The sequence below is a fragment of the Streptopelia decaocto genome (assembly GCF_964273445.1).
Source record: "Streptopelia decaocto genome assembly, chromosome: 7".
Lineage (NCBI taxonomy): Eukaryota > Metazoa > Chordata > Aves > Columbiformes > Columbidae > Streptopelia > Streptopelia decaocto.
The window spans coordinates 67,402,874-67,423,936 of NC_138661.1; the positions used below are offsets into that span (position 1 = coordinate 67,402,874).

The following is a 21,063-nucleotide window of genomic DNA, read 5'->3' on the forward strand; positions in this document are numbered from 1 at the left end:
ACAGTATCCGACTGGATTGCGCGTTAGTCGCTGGTTTGGGGAATCCTTACGAGCCCCTTGAGCCAGTGCTGACCACAGCAGCTCGTTTGCCCGTCCCGTAGCAGCATTTTGCCTGTAACACTGAGTCAGTGCTTAAATTTTGTCTTCATAATAAAACCTTTTTAGCCTGAGGTTTCTTGTATTTGCTCTTGGCCAAGAAGCAATTTCTTTTGTCTTGGCAGTCACATCTTTTAATTAAGAATTGATTACATCTTCTCGCTGCCCCGATGGGGATGTAAAAGCTTTTTTCACCAAGCAAGGCATTTCTCAGAAGTGTTTTTTCCAGTAGCGGGACAACACAAACAGGCTTTGTTTTCTAATGCAGTCCTGACATATGTGACCGTCAGCGAGGAATGTGGCTTTGTGGGACTGGAGGGCATTAGGCTTTGAATGCTAAAAAATGGGGCTTTTTAAAAATACTTTGCAAATTTTGCGTTTCTGGTTGGGAATGTGCATTCAAGGGGTGTTTTGAATACAGGCTCTTCCAGTGTCTTGAAATGGGATCCCTCAGGTTGTCTTTTTGAGGAAAAACCAGACTTTTCGAAGGACGGTGCAGCGCATTTTGTTTGAAGGAGCCAGATTTTTTAATTGCAGAATGTAGGACAATTTTGCTACCCTTTCCAATATGGTACTAACGCTAAACTTGACTGTTGCGTTAGTGCCCCATTCACCCCACGGGTGCGGCGGCTGCGTTGTCTTCAGGACGAGGAGCTGTGACAACACCACGGGTCTCGTACCCCACGCCACATCAAAGACGTTTTTTCCCAAAGGGGAACCGAACCACAGATGGCAAAGCTTGATTTTTGGACTTGTTTTGATTGCCTTTATCTCCTCTGGGAGGAGATTGGAGATCCCAGCCAAGCGAGTGAAGGTGTTTGTCCTTTGGGCCGGGCCCAGGTTTTTCCCTCCAGGCCTGTGACATTTTTGGAGAGCTGGTTCCTTCTGTTTGCAGATTTTTCACTCTAGAAAGGGAGCGTTAACAGATGTTAAACAAGCAAAGCGCTGTGGGCTGTGATGGGAAAGGGAAACATAAAATTTTACTGTGTGTTCTCTACTAAAACAATTGTTTTCACAGAGTATATTTTGAAATTCTCCACTCGCTCAAAGCAATCCTTTCCAAAGAATATATTATGCAATTCTCTGCCTGTTTCTGGGTTACGATCCTGTAAGACGTTGAGGGCCTGTTGAAATCCATATGGCTGCAGTGGGACGTGCCTTTGGACGTACAGCAGTAGCTTCACCTTTGTGTTACACTTCACCTGAGCTTTATTCCTTCTGTCTTAACTTATGAAAAACTCGACGTATTTGTCACATTAAGGAGACCTTTTAGGGGTACTCTGCTGTAGCTATGGGGCTTTCACTCGGTGGTTTTCCTTCACCAGCAGCATCGTGATACGTGTGGGTTTTTATATTCTTGCAGAGCGAAGAAAATAAACCAACAAAACAAAAGGCTCAGCTAATTGCGCTGAGGCTTTTTCTAAGAAACTCACTTTTTAGGGCTCGTATGAAACATGTGGAAGTTGAGCGTTAGGAAGAAAGAATTGGAATGAAAAGGGCTCCGGGCGCACGTGCTCGTTCAGCCCCCGTGGTGAAGTTCTTTGCGTAGCCCGAGTTCTTTGGCGTGTGCTGGAGCAAAGCGAGTCCCGCCAGCTCCGGCCAAGGCGCTCGTCTTCCTCTCCCGGAGCCTTTCTCAGAGGTTATAGATGGTTTGAAATGCTCAGGTGCGAGTTGATGAATTGCCCTGCGGTGTCTGCTCCTTCTGTTCCAGGCAAATACTCCTTTACCAGCATCTTTTTCTTCCAGGTGCAACCCACTTTCTGTGCTTGGGCTTTTCCTCATGTGGTCGCTTGCCACAAAATAGAAACGGTCCTTTTGTTTGGTTGGTTTTTTACTAGTCTGTGTTCACTTTACAAAAGGAACTGCTGTTAGAGGAGCGTTGGACTTGGCAGAATCGCAGAGTCACCCAGTTGAGCCCCGCTAAGCCTGACCTGAGCCAAGGACTCTTTGCAGATTTGCCGGTCAAACCCCCAGGACTGTCACCCTGCAGATGTAGGAACTAGGACAAGCTCGTTGGAGTTCATTTTAAATAGGCTTGTCCAATTAGCTAATTTTGAAGCTGAAATTGAAATGTCACATACACCAAATGTGGGTTGAGCTAAACCTTCTGTATTCAGCCTTTTTTTTAACCTTTTCTAATTTGAAAGAGAACCTTTACCTTCTTTCCTTTTTTTGATTCAAGTTATGCTCTGTACTTGAATAAAGAGTGCAAATTGTTTCGGTTCTGAGACTGTATTATGTTTAATAAATATATATTTTTTTTCCCAACTAAGCTACTTATTGGAAAAAATGGCTCAGCTCCTCTCATAGTAAACGCTCAGGGTCCTTTGTACCGTTCCCAGCCCTCGTCCCAAGGCAGAGTTTTCCTCCCGAGTGCTGGTACCTCCTGGCACGTGACGCAGCCGCCAAATTACAGCTGAGTTAATCTATGTGTGGTCTCTGTGCCTTCACTAGACAAGGATAAACGTAAGAACCTGGTTTAACGCGCATTTTACCAGTGACGGCGTAACTTAGCATTGATCCTGCTCTTTGTGGTCGCGTTCTCCTGCCCGTCCTCACGTGTCCCCTGCTCTTTGTTCGCAGACACCGGCTGGAGGAAGGACAAGCCAGCAGCTGGACGCGCCGGCTCAAAGTGTTTCTTTGCTGCACGCGGACAAAAGACTCCCAGTCGGTAGGTACCGAATATCTCCTGTGTTCGTTTCCCTGGGGGTGTTCTTTGCGATCTGGAGGCACAAGGAATCTTCATCCTCTGGTTTTGAGCGTTGCAGGACGCTCTCTGAAGTTAATAGCACTGAAAAGCAATATTGTCAGCGTTAAACTCTTCTCCTGAGGTGGTTCTGTTGCAGTGAACTGGGGTCATAATTTGAAGTTAAGGTGTCAGTGGAAGAAATACATCTTTTTGCTATGTTTAAGTTCAACTTTGTGGTCAGCTTCAGTTTCCCTCTATCAGCCAGTTTGCTTAGGGAGTTTCTCCTGTTTGCATTGGTCTCATACACTAAAGGAGGAAAGAGGCCTCTTTGAAAATGTGAACCTGCCAAAATCAGCAAAATAATTCTTCTGGATTACTAACAGTCACAAACCACTGCTTAATTTATAGATCCACGTGGGTTTGAACTTTTCACGTGCTACAGCTGGGATTTCCCCTTACTGTTCTATAGCCAGGGTGAGGGGCTTGATGTTCCTTCCCCCCAAATTAGCAGCCCACTCATATTGAAAGCAGTGGGAGGAGGTTTATTCCTTATGGTGATATTCAGCCAGACTCAAGAGGACCTGCTGGAGACGTGAGTATGAAGGTGCAGAATTTTGCTGGTGATACTTAAGCTGGTCAGAATTACAAGCGTTTGAGAACTCTTGAAAGACCGAGCGGAACCAGGGGATTGTGATCAAAGTAATGAAAAAGAAAAGGTGGTGCGTACACATCTGAAGAAACCATTTCAATCACTTGCATGTACTGGGCTCTGAATTAGTTTCAGCCTCTCAGGAAAAGAGCTGGGAGTTATCAAGGACATTTCAACAAAGACATCAGTGCACAGCAGAGGCCAAAAAATCAGAGAAACATTTAGTTTCAGTAGAAGGGCCTAGAAAATGACAGGGAAAACATCAAGGGACCGACCACATCAGTGGTGTCCTCGCTAAATATAGCCTAGTGTTTGGTCTCCTAAAAGATGCAGCGGAAAAAAGAGCGTATTGGAGGGGATATGAACTTGTATAGAAGAGAAACCAGACGGGGATTTTGACCTCAAAAGGGAAAGGGGTGGGAATAACGGAGAGTCAGGTGAAGGCTCCCTGGGCATTTGCTTGTCGCGGATGGCAAGCGGCACAAATGGAATCAGCGGGTCTGTCGGGGAGCGCTGTGTCACTGGCCACAGGGTGTGCTTGGGAGTGCCTGGGTGCTGGCATTGCTATAACCCCTTTTGCAGAAATGCCCGCTGATCCTGCCCGGGATGAAGTGCCACCCTGTGCCCAGGGAGTGTCCCAGCTGGGACTGCCAGCTCTCACAGCTCAGCTGCTGGGGCTGCTTAGGAAGATCCACCTGGAAAGCTGAAAAACAGCCCAATATTTGTGTCAGGGCAGCTCCAACAGCAGCGTTTCCCTGGGGTCACTCTGAGCTCCTGGCCTTGCCCCGTGTCCAGCGCCGCGTGTGCTGCGGCGTCCCCATGGCCTGCTTTCCTGCTTTCTCAACAGCTCTGTTCAATTCAGGAATGCAAAATATTTCACTTCATGTCAAGCTTTTTTTAAACTGACTTTTCATTCTGCGGTGACTGGCTGTTTCTACTTTTTTATTAAGTTCAAGATAAAAGCAGATACCAGAATCTCCAAATTCCTTGCGCTATTGAATTTCCATTTTACATTCAGCTTGAGCAATTTCCAGGCTCTTTTCTTTGCAGGAACAAGCTCTGACTTTGTGTGTTCTGGCATGACAGTGCGTGGAATGAATGTGTACGTAATGGATCAGAAATGAACCCATCGCTGTCTCTCCCAGTCTTTGTGGAAAAACGTTCATTGTCCTCTAGGCTGGAAAATAGTTCTGCAGCGTGGACATGGCATGGGGGCAAGAATCTCTTCTTGTGGGTCTGAAGTGCTGAATCTCCACGGATTCTGCCAACCCAGAGCCCGCAGGGTTTGTAGCAGAACACACCCATCAATCCTACAATAGAACATCGGGTTCTCCACCAAAAATTCATCCTTCGGAACAGAACATACACGTCGAACTTCCATTGCGGCCTTTTCCTTTGGTCAGAGGGTTAAGGGGGTGTTGCTGTCGCTTTGAGTTCGTGGGGGTTTGTCAGACTTTACTTCAAGGCTGTTTGTACTTGGGCGCTTCTAGGAGCTGCGCGAAGATTTATGGGGTCAGTACTTCAAGGATACTGCGGTTGTAACGTGTGAGAGGTTAATACCAGTCCATTTGCCCTTCAAAGGCACAGCTGGCATGGCAACCCGCACGGCTGGCACCTCCAGCCCTGTTCTTAATGGTGATTTAACTCGCTTTTGCAGGCGAGTGAAAAATGATAGAAAGTAATCTTGCACTCCAGGAGTCTGTCAGAGATAAAAGAATGTAGGTCACTTCCTTCAAGGCTGCTCAGAGAGAAGGGATTTACTTTCTTGCCTGTCAAAGGAGAGAGATGGAGAGATCCCGTCCTTTCTTGGAGCCGTTCTTAGTGCCCGGCTCAGGCTGCCTCCAGACGAGCCTGCGGCCGCGTGGCTGGAGGTGCCGAGGAAATGATGCCATGAAAACGCGGGCTAAAAGTTGAGGACAAGGCTGTGACAGAGCTTGGGAGGAAAGATTTAGTGATGGCAGGAGGCAAAATACTGAGCGCGGGTACTGCAGCACTTAGGCTGTGTTGGTCCAAGCTCTGGGTCACGCTCATCTTTGAGCGTGCTGGTCTGACCAGTCTCACAGTCCAGCGCATCTCTCGCTTCCCAAACCATTCTCGCTGAAGCTCTTGGGGTTTTTTTGTAGTACAGAGCAAAAGGAAAAATAACATTTCTTTTCCTCAAAATCTTTGTCACTTTGCTTCGGAGCTTCGCTCGACCCTCTCAGGTCAGTGCCGCTTCTCTCCCTCCTGCGATGTCTTTTTTGGGTCTGGTCCCCTTCTCTGCTGGGAACTCTGTATTTGATGACTGATCCTTTTCCAAGTTTTCCTTTCCAGGTGCTTTTCCCTGGGTGTAGTCTGAGATAAACCTGGAAAAGCCTGGTGGCTCAGGCAGCTCCTTCCGTCCCAAGAGCTGCCACACGTAGCTCCTGCTTGTTTGATTGATTCTTTGAAAGTGAAGAAGGTGATGGTGGAGAACGAGCAGCTGCAGAGACGGGGTGGCAGGATCCGAAAGCCGTTACTTCCTCCGTGATGCCCCAGGGATGCTGAGGTCTGGGCTAAGCAGGGGCAAAATGATCCCGGGACAGAGCTCCAGAGTTGAAGAGGTTGTTAAATAGGACAAAATCAGTGTGGTTTTGGTTTTGTGGCAATTTTGTTATTGTTGTGTTGTTTATTTCCAGAATAGCCTTTGTTCAAATGAAGTCGCTTTGAGGAGCGGAGATGCCACTGAGATGACTGTGGGCTGCGATTTGCTCGGTTCTCGTCGTGCTTCCTCTATCTTATTTACAATACAGAGATGAAAACATTTCCTTTCTGTGCCTTCGCGTCTGCCTGCTCTGTTTTGACGCTGAGCTCTGCTTGTCCACACATTAGCACCGAGCACAGTACAAATTCAGTCTCGGCTGAGGCTTCCGAGTGTGACCATCTAAAATAAATATGAGATATTGATATGATTAGAGCAGATATGGTGCTCCCTGAAGGAATCTCATGGATGTTTTAGAGAGCAGGCTCCAGAAATGAGGCCGTTGCTGCGGCGCTGGTTCTCATTGCATGGCCTGTTTTGAGGCTCCCCGCAGCCAGACTCTTTTCTCTCGCTGGGTTTTTGCAGGACGCCTACTCGGAGATCGCCTACCTGTTCGCTGAGTTCTTCCGAGACCTCGACATCGTCCCGTCCGACATCATCGCGGGGCTGGTTCTGCTGCGGCAGCGGCAGCGGGCGAAGCGCAACGCCGTGCTGGACGAGGTGGGTGGGGGCGTCTCCCTCGGCCTCTGATTTACCTCCCGCGTGACAACGACGTGACTCTGCCCACCTTATTTTGTTCTGTGATGGGCTATTGCTGCTCACTGAGCTGTAACGTAAAAATCTTGACTTTAGCAGCTTTTTTTCCGAGACACCCAAAGGGCTCAAGTGACACTGAGTCAAGCATGCAAAACCCATCGTGTTTTCTAGGCAGGTCGTTTAATTCTTGATCCAAATGGGCACATGTCCTGAAGGACCTGGTGGGTACTTGAAGGTAAATGAGATAATTGCTCATATACAGTGATGTGGAGAAGATTCCAGCATCTGGGTAGGGCTGCAGGAGGAACTTTAGGGAGGAACTCCTAAATTCCCAAGAGTTCACTGGCATTGGGGTTTCCATCTTGTCAGCCCAGTAGAAAATGTTGTGTTGTTTTCCCCAGAGGTGGGTTCAGACATTGGTGGTTGTATTAGGCTGAAATAACAGCCGAATTAGAACTGGTTGAGGAAACTGGTTTTGATAGCTGAAAGGATCTTGTTCCAGGTTACACAGCACTTTTCTCAGGTGTAGGTTTTTGTCTTGGTGTCATAGAGAAGAATGTTCATGTATGTTTGTGACTTACAGGCAAACAATGACATTTTAGCTTTTCTGTCTGGGATGCCCGTGACCAGGAACACCAAGTATCTGGATCTGAAAAACGCGGTAAGTCAGTGGATTGTGATCTTGCGAACTCGCCGTCCTTCCCCATGTAACCTGTTTTCTCAGTGGCTTCTCTTATTCCTTTCTGCCTCTCTCTAGAATAATCAAAGATTAGTACAACAGAATATAATAACAGTGCTTGCTCTCTGAAGGCTTTTTGTCTTCAGATCACTTTCAAAGCAATATCTGTCCATCCTCCACTTTGTGGGGAGAGGCAGCATTTCTGTTCAGATGCAGGAAGGCGATGGGCGGTTTCCCCACACCCAGGTACCAGTTGAGCGCTGCATCCAGGAGCGTGGTGCTGAGCTCCGGATGGAAGCACCACCAGCAGAGCTCCATCTCCCTAAGGGCAGGGAGCTGCCTGCAACGAAACAGCCTTCCTTGCCAGGACTGCTGCTTGTCAGCAGTTCTTGGGGTGAAAACGACCAAAATCCATTCTATTCTGTGCAAATTAAGCCTGGCTTTTCTTCTGGGATGCTGCTCTTACAGCCTTTCATTGGGCAGACTCCCTTGATTAGATGATAATACTGCAAGAGAGAGGCAAGACTGACCCAATCCCAGCATCTCCCATCAAGTCATTCTGTGATTAACCTGCTTGCGTTGGCTTTAATGCTAAAATCCTGCTCAGCCTTCTGAATGTGTGGGGGGAGAGATGGCAGCAGAGCTTACAGCGCTGATTTATGGTCCTCTCTGGGCATCTTCTGGCCTGTGACTATGGGGCACCAGTATATTTTGAGAGTTTATCTTCTTGGGACTTAAACTAGTTTGTCTTTTCCTTAGCTAGGGTGCGGTGGGGCAAAACCAGGCTTGGCTTTGCAGCAAGGTGCTTGGTACACAGGAGGATTCCTGTAGAATGAACTCCTAGTTTAGTTGAACAGCCAGTAGGGCCCTTCCTCTTGGGAAAATCAGAGAAGGCTGATGCTCGGAAAAAAGGTGCATGTGTCTAACGATGATGGAGACAGGGAAACGGTAGGAAAACTCGCTGTCTAAAAGAGAATGGAGCCTTCAGCGAGTCTGTTGTTTCTTGCAGCAAGAGATGCAGCGGTACAAGGAGGTGTGTTACTACATGCTGTTCGCGCTGGCCGCCTACGGCTGGCCCATCTACCTGATGAGGAAGCCCACGTGTGGACTCTGCCGCCTGGCCAGATCCTGCTCGTGAGTGCCCGGCCTGTCACTCCGCCTCTTCTGCCCTTTTCCCTTCTGTTTTTCCCACATTTAGAGTGATTCTTTTATCAGTTTGCTCTCTCCATCACTCCCCTATTTCTTCTCCTTCCCTGCTTTTTTCCTCTTTTCCATTCCCATGCTTTTTCTGTCTGTTAGGAACTCTGTGCCTCCATACTCCTAAGTCTCTCTCCTCAGTCTCTTCCTCACAGTTGCTTATCTGCTTCCCTGTTAAATCAACCGGGCTGTAAATGCCCCGTCCGCTCTGACGCACTAAGGATCGTGCCAGTCCTGTGCAGTTCGAACTCACCTGGCACGAGACTCTTTTCACACTGACTCAAACGAGCCGTCTTGGAGCTCAGAAATCAGATTTATTGGCCAACCCAGCTATGCAGGGAGTTGCCATTTGGATCTTTATTAAAGCATCGGCGAGACTTGGCTGGAGTTGGTGCTGCGTTCTATCTGTTTTTCTGCCGTGCTGTTTAATGCTCACCTCATGGTAACAATGCTGTGGTTCAGCTCAGGGCTGTGTTGTTTTAAACCTTTGCTTTCTGCTGCCCTAATGCTGTCAACGCATTCTCTTTTTTGCACTTACACGGGCAACTTATTTGCTGAACCCTTCAGGAGGAATATCTTTCCTTTTGAGTACTTTTATTTGCGAAATGTCTCATAAAGGAAAGAAGGAAAAAAATCTACACATCTGTTTTGGTTCTAGGATCATTCTAGACTGGTTTTCTGGTTTTGTTGTTATAAATAGCAGTAAAAGCCGGCAGCTCTGTGTGTTGCAGTGCTGTAGGACTGCGCTGTGAAGTGCAGCATCGCCTGAGCAGCGATGGCAGCCCCACCGCGCTCTGGTTCCTTGGGGACTGGCTGTCCTGTAGCTCTCTCTGCTGCTCAGAAGGAAAACTACATCTGCTCCCAGTGCCCCTTTTTGCTGCCGAAACACGAGTTCGTGCTGTTTTGTGCAGGAGCTCCCACAAATGAAGGGAATCGCTCCTATCGATGCCGGTGTGACGTGCAGGTTCTGCCTTTCCCTTATCTCTAGGCACTCCGCTCTAAACCCAGTCTCTTCCGTGCTCCTCTTTTCCTCAAACCCACGTCTTGTCCTCCCGCAGATGTTGCTGTTTCTGTCCCTCGCGTCCCCGCTACGCGCCCAGCGTCACCATCGAAGAGGACAACTGCTGCGGCTGCAACGCCATCGCCATCCGGCGCCACTTCTTGGATGAGAACATGACCTCGGTGGACATCGTGTACACATCTTGCCACGACGCAGTAAGGAGAATCCGCCACCCCCTTCAGATTCGGGGCAGGCTCCTCAGGGATTTCCGTGCTGTGTAGTGGGACAAAGAAGGAAACTTAAGCCCTTTCTGGGTTTTTTTTTGACCCTAGAGCTGCCCAAGTTATCTCTCCATCAAGAAATTCGGCCACTTGGGCAGAAATATTTGCTCCTGCCAAAAATGGGATCATTGAGAGGAGAGTTTTATCCATAAGGCATAACCTGCCAGCCTGCTCTGCCTCCTCTTTTCCCTGAGCAGAATAAATAAAGTAGGAATGTCTCACCCGCTTGTTACAGCAGTGGATCTTTTCCAGGTTTACGAAACACCTTTCTATGTGGCTGTGGACCACGAGAAGAAGAAGGTGGTCATTAGTATCCGAGGAACTCTCTCTCCAAAAGTAAGTGCGGTGGCCTCGCGTACCTTTGGGCGCTCTGGTGGATTTTTAGGAGGTTCTGAGCCGTTCCTGACTCTCCCGTGTTGTTTGACACCCCTGAAACGTGGTGACTCCTTTTGTTCCAGGACGCGCTGACCGACCTGACCGGGGATGCGGAGCGCCTGCCAGTCGAGGGGCACCATGGGACGTGGCTGGGACACAAGGTGTGCGCGAGCAAAAGAAAACAAACTCAAACCAAACCAAAAACCCTTGGACATTTTCACTGTAGGCCCAAAGAAAAGCGGTGTTAATTGCTTGAGGTGCTTTCAAGAAGGGTGGTACGTAGATGCAGTGAAATGGTAAAATCCTTAACTGTAACAGTTAAAATCACTGTCGGTAATTAAAAAACCCATAGAATTAGTAAGCACCAAACTGCAAAAAGCATCTGTGGAGACCTAGAACAAAATTATTGGAGTCATTCAAATGACTTTTTCTTCCAACGACCTTTTCAGAATTAGCAGCTGAGCCCTGAGAATGTGTTTAAAATTGTGTTGCAAGGCGGTAGTCACTGACCCTCGCACAAGGACGCTGGCGGGACTTGTGTCCGGGTAATTAGACAGATGCTGCGTGTCCGTGTTAGCGATCAGGGCCGGGCTGGCTAAATCCATTTATTATAGAGCTCACCTTTGCCCCCTGCGCAGCAAAGTAACAGCACACATGCTGAGCTTGAAGCTGATGGGGAATTTGGCAGCGTCTCAAGATGCGGTGCCAGATTGGGCAAGAGAAAACACAAACTGGAAACCTCTTCCTCCAACGTTGAGCTGGATCTGGGTCTGATGGAGACGTGGTTACCTCAGAAAGTGTCATTTGGGGCGCTCTGTAGTCTCCAGGTCTCCCAGATCGGGTGTTTTTGAAAACAAATGTTGTGTACCTGCTATTTGGCTTATGGGTGTTTCCTTTGTTTTCCCCCACATGAGGAAATTAACCCGGCGATTACATAGAATATGCTATGGAAGCATAAATAAATGAGGTGGTGTTTTGTTAGGTAACTGATATTTAGCTGTGTGAATCTTTAATGCTGCTGAAGCGTTATGTCTGCTGTCAATTATAATACCCCTTGGTTTTTGTACTGATTAATTGAGCTCCAAATGACTTTGCACAACCAGAATGATCAGCAGTTTGTACAAAGAAAGGTAAAAGGAAAAGAAAGGGGAGCAAAGGGAACTTGTTCTTTAATGTGCAGAAAAAGGAGTAATAGATCCCTGCAGCAGCTGCCTTTGCTTTTGATCTGTGTGAAAATATTCAAATGCCGGTGACTTATACAAAACATTATCAGATCATCCCCTGTGTTCTATATTGAGTTTTTTATTTGGCCTTTGTATTATTTCTTTTTGGGTTGTTCCTAGTACAGAAACGTAGCTCGATCTTAAATTATTACCAATATTAATCTTCAGACAATAATGTATTGTTGATTCCCGAGGGAAACTAACGGCGATAACAGAATTTTAAAAGTCTGTCTTGCTGCATTTTTAATGTCCGGCAGTCGACTTTAATACAAAAATAAATGAAGTGTCTTGCTAACGCTTACACTTAATTTGGAGAAGCGGACTTGGCTGTTCAGGAGCTTCCTGCAAATGGTTTGATTTGGGTTCTTTTTCCTGCTGATCGTGTCCCACGCGGGCTGGTTTTCGTGGTTTTGAGCCATCCCTGCTGACCAGAAGCTGCTGAGCCCTGGGAGCAGCTCTCACCAGTTCCATACATCAGCAAGAGCAACAGCTTTCAAGCTCTTTTCTCTGCCTCCAACCTGCAAAGAAATACAGACTATTTCCATTTCACTTCCCTAGATCTCCAGTTTGTTTGGCTATTTACCTGTGAGGCTGGAAAATGAAGCTCAGATAGTTTTATTCCTTTGAAACTTATGAAACAGTGTCCGTTATAATGCAAAGTCTAAATGGAACTTTGCAGTGATACAAGTCTCATTCCATAATATTAAAATCACTGTCTATATTAGAACATACTTTAATTATCAAAAATCTCGCTATACGGCTGACTAACAGCCCATTAGCAATATCACCACGGATTTAGGTCACGCTTTTCCAAAATAGAATCCGAAATTCACGCTAGAACTTTATATAAGCAGTCTGCCGTTCACTTCCCATTAGCCACGTTGGAAACGGAGGCTTCTGAACGCGACAACACGGACATAAACCAGGCGGCATCTGCGGTGACGTTGAGGTGTCCCGGGGAGTCACCCGCGCTCCGCGCCGTCTCTGCGCCGCTCACAGCGGCTTTGATGGGGCGTTTGATACCCAGGGCTTTGAAAACGCCGCTTTTCTTCGCTTTTTGAGATGGCTGTGAATTCTTTTTATATCTCCAAGATTAAACAGCGCTCAGTAACATTCACTGCGGCCTTAGGCTGTTTTCAGGTAGGGGAACAGCAAAGGAGGTGATGTGCCCTGGTTTTTGGCCAACGCAGGCAGTGGCAATTATTATTTGAGGTCTGTAATCACCCAATTAGCTGATTTCTCTTTATACACACTGGTTTTTAGCCTTTGCGGTTCAGGCTCGCTCACCGCTGAATTAAACTAAAGGCAAAACCGAGGATTTACACAACACACTAAATTCTACTCGCTTGTTTCTAACAGCTCAACTGCACTGGTAGTTATTACAGAGGGAGGAACACGGTCCAGGTGCAGCCGTTGGCAGGGAGGACAAACGTTCAGAACCAAACTATCAGCTTGTTTGGCATCTCCCAGCAGGTCTCAGCTCCCAGTAAATAAAAACCTTTAATCCGCGGTGAACGTCCTTTGACAGCTGAATCCATTTCAGAGCTGCTGCGTTCTCCAGTCATCAATAACTCTCTGTATCCAGATACTGCTGCCACTTTTTCCCTCCAGTAGTGCTTTGGTATTTGCTTTGTTTTCCTTGTAAACTCGTGAGGCTGGTCTGTGTATTTATTCAGGGGTTTAAATGGAGGAGCACAGTTTCGCAGCTAAGGGTGCAGAAAATCAAAGTTGGTTTATCCGTTCTGCCGCAAGTCCCAGTATCTCCTGTATCTGTGTATGCACAGATACACAACCTTGTCTTAAGGATTGGGTTGGTTTATGTTGTGGTGTTTTTTCCTCTAGACTTCGCAGCGTGAGCCCAGGAATAGGGCCTTTGAGTATTATCTTAATTGAAGAACTGTCATTACTTCCAACCGGCGTGGCTCCGGTAACCAGCGAGCCAAGACTTGTGCCTAATGAAGGCTGTTCCTAAACGTGGAGGGGGCTTGGTATTGGTTCCCCAGTGCTGCTCTGTGCAGCATTCGGGGCCGCCGGGCTTTTAGATCAGGGCTGATACGCGACCGTTTCCATCCTGTTGTGTTTGTGTTCCCCTCAGGGAATGGTGCTGTCTGCTGAGTACATCAAGAAGAAATTGGAGCAAGAAATGGTGCTTTCTCAAGCTTTTGGACGAGACTTGGTGAGTATTAGTTTTCTTTTTATCCTCACAGCTTATACAGAAGACAGGTTTTATGTAAAACCATGTTCCTGAATCTGTTGTGCTAATTTCTGAAACCTTCCTTCTGGATTACCAGACAGACAACTAGTTACTCATTCCCCCAAGGCTTTGTTTTAATTTTGAAACCAGTATTACAGATCTCCTGATGTTTGTGGTTTTGCTCAGGCAGCGCTGAGGCAGGAAGTCCCATTTGGTGGCAATGCAGGACAGGGAACATTACAAACCAAATCAACAGGAACTAAAATCCCATCTCTATGGAGATTCTCAGTGGAGCCGGCGATGGGATGCCGCTGTGTGCGCCGTCTCGTGATGGAGAGCGATGGGAGAGCCCAAGGGAGGCGTTAGGAAGCAGCTTCCCCCAGTTGATGTGTCAGTAATGGTTGGGAAGGGAAGTTCTGAACAGCTGTCCTGTTCTCCTGCCCAGAGAGCCCCACAGCCTGAGCAGCGCCCGTGGGGGGGTTGCAGGAGCTCACCGGAGAAAGAAAAGAGGGATAAAAACCTCAAATAACTCCCTGAAACCTGAGTGCCGCACTGAAGCATCTGCCGTGTAGTGTTTGGTAGATGTAGGGAAAGACACGGAGGCATCCGAGTGCTGTATACGCTGCTTTATTCCTCTCTGCCCAAAAAGGGAGAATTGCTCTTGTTAAATGAGCTGTTACTCAGGAGGGGTGTTTGCTGATGTCCTGTAGAGCTCAGTTGCTGCCTGACTGGGAAGATGCGGTGACGCTGGGAGCTCTGTGCTGTTGTTGTCTCCAATGTGTGATAATAAGTGTGATATTGTGTTCTGTTTGAAGCCGGCTTTATAGTGGGTCCAGCTGGATTTGAGGAGGAGCCAAAGGCTCATCAAATCTTAACTGACCCAAACAGCTCGAGCGTCCGTTTCCTTTTCCTTCCTACTGTTTTTTTCGTTTAGGGAAGGCCCAGTAGGTCAAACACTGATGGAGATGTAGGAGAGGGTTCCAGGAGAAGGAATTCTCAGGGCCCTTCAGAACAAGCAACGTTGCAGGACAGGGGTGTGCTGGGACTTAAACTAAACAGTGTAAATCAGGATTCTGCTGCCGTTTCAAAATCGAGGGTACAACAGTGCCCTCCCTAGTTGCGCTGGTGCTGGAGCTGGTTAGCTGGACTCTGCAGTTCTCCTGTTTAGGAAGGACTAACAGCTGGGGAGGGGACAGATTTAGGGACTTGTGGACTTCACCGTTCAGCCTAACGTCGATTTCTTTGCGTTTTGTTTTCAGGGCAGAGGAACAAAACACTACGGCCTGATTGTGGTGGGTCATTCCCTTGGGGCTGGCACGGCTGCCATCCTGTCCTTCCTCCTGCGGCCGCAGTACCCGTCGCTCAAGTGCTTTGCCTACTCTCCCCCAGGTGGGCTGCTCAGGTAGGTGTTGGGGCAGGAGGACCCTTGAGAGAGGGTTCGGGTGGTTGTAACTGGGTCAGATCCTGTTTGAGATGCTCTCAAGGGCACTAACAGCCAAGTCTCTGCCCTGAGAGGCGCACAGGAAAATGGAGCGGCAGTTTAGAGGAGCTGAGTTGTTGGCAGCCTCTGCTCTGTGTAACTATTTGGAGTTTAGGCTGTGATGGCAGGTGCCCACTCTCCCAATATTCCGGTTTATGACTTAGTTGTCTGTGGCTGTAGCTGTAATTCACCCTAGCTAGTGGAAAATACAAGTTGAGTGGCCAGGGTGCATTTTCCTTATTCTCTGCACGGTGCTGGTGTGTCCTGCCCCTACCTGCTGTGAATAGATGCACAACAAGAGAGATCCTTGACCTGATATAGACATCTGCATCGGTTGATCTAGTTGTTCGGACTCCTTTTGCAGCTGACAAAGAAACTGGCACTTCTGGGGTGTGATTTCTGCCATTCTAAAGTGGGTATTTAAAAGAGGTCAGAGAAATTGTGGGTTTTGGGTGCCTGTTTCTCTCCCTCGGCTACAGGGGGAATCTGGGGTGGCTGCCTCAGATGTCTGAAGAGTTTTGGTGAGTTCCTCCCCCTGTAAATGGGAACAGACCTGCTGGTCATGTTATTCACACGGCAGCCAAACAAAAACATCACGCTCGATTGTTGTGAGGTGAGATAAGGTCTTTCTAGTTGTGACAGACACTGTGGGGACACTCGGAAGCAGCCATGGGCTCTCAGAAGCTGCTTGTGACAGTTACTGCATCATGTTCTGGGAGCAGCCAAAGGTTTTAAACCATCCTACTGACGAATCTGGTACTGGCGTGCCTTGGTGTGCTGGTTATCCCTGCAGCTATAGAGGAGTTGATCTGTAGGATGTTTAATGAGAATTTTATAGCTTTTCTGCTCAGAGCTTCCACTCCCGAGATAGTTTGGGCCATGCTGTGCGGTGTCACCTCAGCTGTCACAGTTTGACTTGCCACGCTGTGTTGGGCTGTGTCGTGCCCGGGCTCATCTCTAGATCAACAATGTGGCATCTGCCTGTGGTGACGGATTCCGAGGATTATTTCTGGGAAGGCAGCTGATTCCAGAACCAGTTTATAGAGTGGAAGCCTTAATTCCCTCTTACCTTGGTGCTCAGGTTGCGGCAGAGAGTGTCCCCCTTGGTTCTACGCTGTCTCAGGAACATGGACTATCTTCTCCTTCCTTTCTGCTGTCCTGGCCATTCCCAAACCATAGGAAAACAACTATAAGACACTGAGTTAGAGTATTTCCTTTTCCAAGCCTATTCAGAGCCATATGCAGGTAAGGATGGAGGAGCTGCCCTGTTTGATGAGCTATGCCATTGCAGAATAATGTTGCCTGGGGCATGGGATGTGAATATCAGGCTTTTCTTCAGCAGGGTCTAAGTCCCCAAAGCCTTGAGCAACTTGGATTGTGGTTTCTATGACCCTGCTTCACTGTCTGGTCACCTCTCCGATACCAGTGGCAAACTGGGAATGAAGTGCGGTTTGCTGCTATTCAAACACTGTTTGCTTCTTCTTGGTCCTGTTTCTCTTGCAGCGAGGACGCCATGGAGTATTCAAAAGAGTTTGTGACTGCAGTGGTGCTTGGCAAAGACCTAGTGCCCAGGCAAGTTGAGAAGTGGCTGAATTTCTTGATGAATATCTGCTCTTCTAAACCAAAATCACCATTTTCCTATCAGAAACACCTGAATTATATCTCTCTCCAGTTTCCTCATTTACCCATCCTTGTGTGCTTCTGACTTGTCTTCCCACTTACCTACATCTTTTACCTGGACACCTCTGTTGGTGTTTCACACACCTTTTTATAGGCATTTCCCACCCTGTCTGTGTGAAAGAAAAGGGTGAATATGACTGTCCCATCTCTGTCACTGTCCTACTTGTGGTATATGACGTGTTGTTGCCATCATCCTGCTTGCCTGTGTTATCTCAGACCTCTCTATGCTCTGCCCTGAACTCCGTGAGCTGTCATCTCGTTTGTCCCCAAATACCTGTTCCACATCTCGCATCTCCAATCCAGCTGCCTCGTTTCTGGTGTCCTGGCATTTCCCACCTCTCGGCATCTCATGGGACACGTTCTGAACAGGGCACTGGAGCCACACAACCTGGGCTTTCCTTTTGCCTCTGCCCTGTTGTGTCACCCCAGATAAATGGTGACGTTTCTGTCCATACAACACAAGGCATGTCGAATTCGGTGGAGGGAACGTGCTAAATGAAATTGAATTTGCATTTTGGTAACCTGGATGACAAATCTTGTCCATCCCGTAATCTGTTTAGTGGTGTCATATAGCTCCACTTTTTAAATTTATACGCGCTGTGTCCTTTTATACTTGTTTCTTGCTTCTTTCTGCGATTGTATCACCTCCCTCCTTATCTCTCCATCGATCTCTCATATCTGTGTTCACTGACCTGATTCCATCACATTTCATACTATTTCTTGTCACACTGGTTTCCTGTGGCCGCTTAACCCTGGTTACTGGTCCGGGCTGATGCCACAACACATCTCTGGAATGAGTCAAGACATTGTTGCGTTCTTGTAGTATCTTGTAGCATCATTTCGTGTTGTTCTGTTCTCCGTGTCCCTGCCCAGCTGTTGTAAATGCACCTTTTTCCTCTCCAGAATTGGTCTCTCGCAGCTGGAGGGATTTCGCCGGCAGCTTCTGGATGTTCTTCAAAGAAGCACCAAACCAAAGGTAAGAGTAAAGCTGAGCAGACACCTGAAGGTGAGTCTGAGCAACGACGGTAAATTTTGGCGTCACACAGCAACCCTGCAGAGACTCCTGCTGCCCTCCGGGGCTCCTCAGGGCCGCGGTGACGACCGTTTAGGTAACGAGAGCAGCAATGGCAGGAGCTGGACGTGGCTGGAGAGGTCATGGCAAAGGGCTGCACCCTGTTTGTGGTCACAGGTCTCAAATAACCGAGCAGGAGATTTTCTGGTCTGAGCCTGTTTTGGAGTCTGTGCTCCAGAACTGCAGCTTTTTTTGGCCAGTAGAGAGGGTGACAGGCCCGAGAGCACAAGGGTTGTCTGCTCAGAGATGTGCTGTCTGGTCATGCTTTGGAGATAGGAAATACAGACTGTTGTTCAACCCCAGGCTTCTTTACCGTTACACTGAGATGGAAAAAACATAACATGAAGATTTTTAGGGGTAAAATACTATAGAAATGACCTGTAGAGGGAGAAAACTGAGCTGACATTTCCTTTTCTTATTAACATTCTATGGATTTATGTTTTGGCTTGTGGGTTTTTTGGCAAATTTTGGGGTTTTTTTAGGATTTTTTAGTGCGTAAAGAAAGACCTAAACAGAATGTTTATCTGTTTGCGTTGTATATTCTTTCACTTATTGTTGTACATTAAAAATTCAGATTCCATCTCCTTTTTTGTCCTGGAAGATGTTAAGTTACCAGTTGGTGGACAAGTCAGTGCTCACTGTAGATCAATAACTGCAGATACTCCAATGCTTCCTCTCTTTCCTCTGGTGTTACACAGTGGCGGATCATCGTGGGCGCTACCAAGTGCATCCCCAAGTCGGAGCTCCCCGAAGAGCCGGAAGAAAACTCGGTGACGAGCAATCGGCTGTGGACGCACCCCAGCGACCTGACCATCGCCCTGTCGGCCAGCACCCCGCTCTACCCGCCCGGCCGCATCATCCACGTCGTGCACAACCACCCCGCCGAGCAGTGCTGGTGAGTTCCCTTTGGGGAAGGGCTCCGCGCCACAGGAACCCGCCGAGGAAGGTGGCTTTGTCTTATGGTGACAGCGATGACGCCTGTGCTGTCGGAATAAAAAGTGCTGTCACTGTTGGCTGTTGGAGCAATGACAGGAGCGTGTGCGCTTTAAACAAAACCACATAATGTTTGTGCTGGCTGCTGTGGGGCTCAGCACTTGCTTCATTTCCCCTTTTATAGTCTTATTAAATAATAAGCCCAGGCAGAGAGATGGATGAACTTCTGTTGTGTCTGAGCTTTGTGTGTATCAGAACAGTACCCTCATAAACTCTGAAATCCATAGGCACACCTTAAAAAGCAGAATATTTCTTCTTAATAAGAAGCTCAAGTGTTCTTATCTCGTGCACTCTCCAGGTTTTAAAATGACCTGTGCTCAACATGTATTACCCCGGTAATTAGCAGATGAAAGAGTTGCAAAAAGCAAGGCATTTTTAGTATTTATGTAAAGAGGTTGAGAAGAATATTCTCAGTAGCAACGTTAGTTCTTTCTACAAACATTTTGCAGCACTGTGTGTGGTGATATAGTCATATGGTTTAGTGCTAGAGTCAGGTTATGGTTGGACTCGATGATCCTGAAATTGATTCTATGATCTTCTCCCTCTGTTTCCTCCTGTTGCTTTTCCTGTCTCTATAACCTGCCACTTCTTTCCTTCGCATGCCAAAATACTGCCTGCTCTTCATCCCCTGCTCCCCGTTTTCCCCTCTGTTTGGATCCCGACTGCTCTTCCAGCTGCTGCGAGCAAGAGGATCCCACTTACTTTGCGATCTGGGGTGACAACAAGGCGTTTAACGAGGTGATCATCTCGCCGGCCATGCTCCACGAACACCTCCCGTACGTGGTCATGGAAGGGCTCAACAAGGTAAGGCTGAGAATTGGGCTCAAGGGGCAAACGCTGCCCTAAGAAAATGAGGTACGGAGGCAAATCTGAGCTAAGAGCAAAGCTGCTATCTCTAGTAAAGCACTAGTATTCCTCTGCTTGCCTTGAAACAGGTCTTGGAGAATTACAACAAGGGGAAAACAGCTTTACTTTCTGCAGCCAAAGTGATGGTGAGTCCTACAGAAGTGGATCTCACCCCAGAGTTGATCTTCCAGAGCCAGCCCTTGCCCAGTGGACCTGCGGTGCAGATCGGAACCGGAGCCGTAACCGCGGACAGGAGGAACAGCAGCACGAAGTAAAGATCGATCATTGTTTTCTTTGAAAGATTGTTGGCTCTTTGTGGGTCTTTCTTCTCTCGGGGTGTTGCGATCAGTGTTTGTGGGATGGAGACATCCAAGGGCAGCCCTTGGATCTTCTGTGTGGGGCTTCTATTTGGCTTTAATATCTCTTACTGGGGGGAAAAATCCTTTCTGTTGCTCAAGAATTGGGGAGTGCAGCCAAGTCAGGAGAACCTACAAGTTGAGGGTGTGGAAGAGAACTTCCTTTCCTCTCTATCCATCTAAATGGGGTTTTCCCTGAAAATGTAAAGGCAAAGCTTGCAATCTTACAGCCAGATTCCTGGTTTCCTGTGTGATTTATGTGCCCAAAATAGCTGATACGGCGATTCTCAAAAGCTGAGAGGCAGGGAAAGTCATAAACTTACCAGAACAGAAACATTTAACGCCAGGAGCCAATGGCAGAGACTCCTTGCGGGTTTTCACATAGCATCTGAGGCACTGCAGGACCACAGGCTTGCACAAAGCAAAGGAAATAAATATCAAAATGTAGGCAAAGATTTATTTCAAAGTTGGAAGACGTGATTTCCGTCTCCGAATTGCATTAGATAAGGCAAATTTGCTGACAAAACTGGGAAAGGTGAGTGAAGGAAGATGGTTTGGAGACAGAGACAGCAAACGGGAGTTGTGAGAAGGAACAGGAGGCAGCGTGGTAGGCAGGAGAGGATTCTGTCCTGCAGAGATTTCAGGTAGAGGACCCAACAAAAGAATCCGTGTGTCTGTGGGAGGAGACAGGTGGGATGGCCTGTGCTGGGTGATGGACAGCTGAGGTGACATGAGTGACATGGAAATACAGAAGACAAGACAGCAAATAACATGAAAACGGTCAAGTTCTTGCCACAGAGAGTGAATGGTCAGAGAGTGAAGGAAAGCTTAGAAACAGTCGCAGCCAGGATGAAACGGCAGAAACAGGGATCGACCGCGTTTTGGAAGGCGACAATAAGACTGAGAAGATGAAGTAGGTGAAGCAGCAGGGAGAGGAGATGTGGTGTCTGTGCCCAGGAGCTGCTTCCCTTGAGGTGAGCGACAGCGGAGGGCAAGG

General features: G+C 47.8%; 1 protein-coding gene across 10 annotated transcripts in view; it reads left to right on the top strand.

Moving 5' to 3' along the window:
• Nucleotides 1–21,063, top strand: part of DAGLA (diacylglycerol lipase alpha) — a 61,553-nt gene that overhangs the window by 32,069 nt on the left and 8,421 nt on the right. For 9 of the 10 annotated variants that reach the window (XM_082059398.1, XM_082059400.1, XM_082059396.1 and 6 more), the window contains 14 exons: nucleotides 2,680–2,767; nucleotides 6,520–6,654; nucleotides 7,274–7,351; nucleotides 8,379–8,503; nucleotides 9,625–9,781; nucleotides 10,100–10,183; nucleotides 10,306–10,383; nucleotides 13,541–13,621; nucleotides 14,899–15,041; nucleotides 16,623–16,691; nucleotides 17,703–17,775; nucleotides 18,570–18,766; nucleotides 19,539–19,668; nucleotides 19,800–19,981. In XM_082059398.1, the coding sequence (XP_081915524.1) occupies nucleotides 2,680–2,767; nucleotides 6,520–6,654; nucleotides 7,274–7,351; nucleotides 8,379–8,503; nucleotides 9,625–9,781; nucleotides 10,100–10,183; nucleotides 10,306–10,383; nucleotides 13,541–13,621; nucleotides 14,899–15,041; nucleotides 16,623–16,691; nucleotides 17,703–17,775; nucleotides 18,570–18,766; nucleotides 19,539–19,668; nucleotides 19,800–19,981 (1,620 nt within the window). The remainder of the gene's footprint in view (nucleotides 1–2,679; nucleotides 2,768–6,519; nucleotides 6,655–7,273; nucleotides 7,352–8,378; nucleotides 8,504–9,624; nucleotides 9,782–10,099; nucleotides 10,184–10,305; nucleotides 10,384–13,540; nucleotides 13,622–14,898; nucleotides 15,042–16,622; nucleotides 16,692–17,702; nucleotides 17,776–18,569; nucleotides 18,767–19,538; nucleotides 19,669–19,799; nucleotides 19,982–21,063) is intronic. The other variant, XM_082059403.1, reaches the window with a different exon arrangement.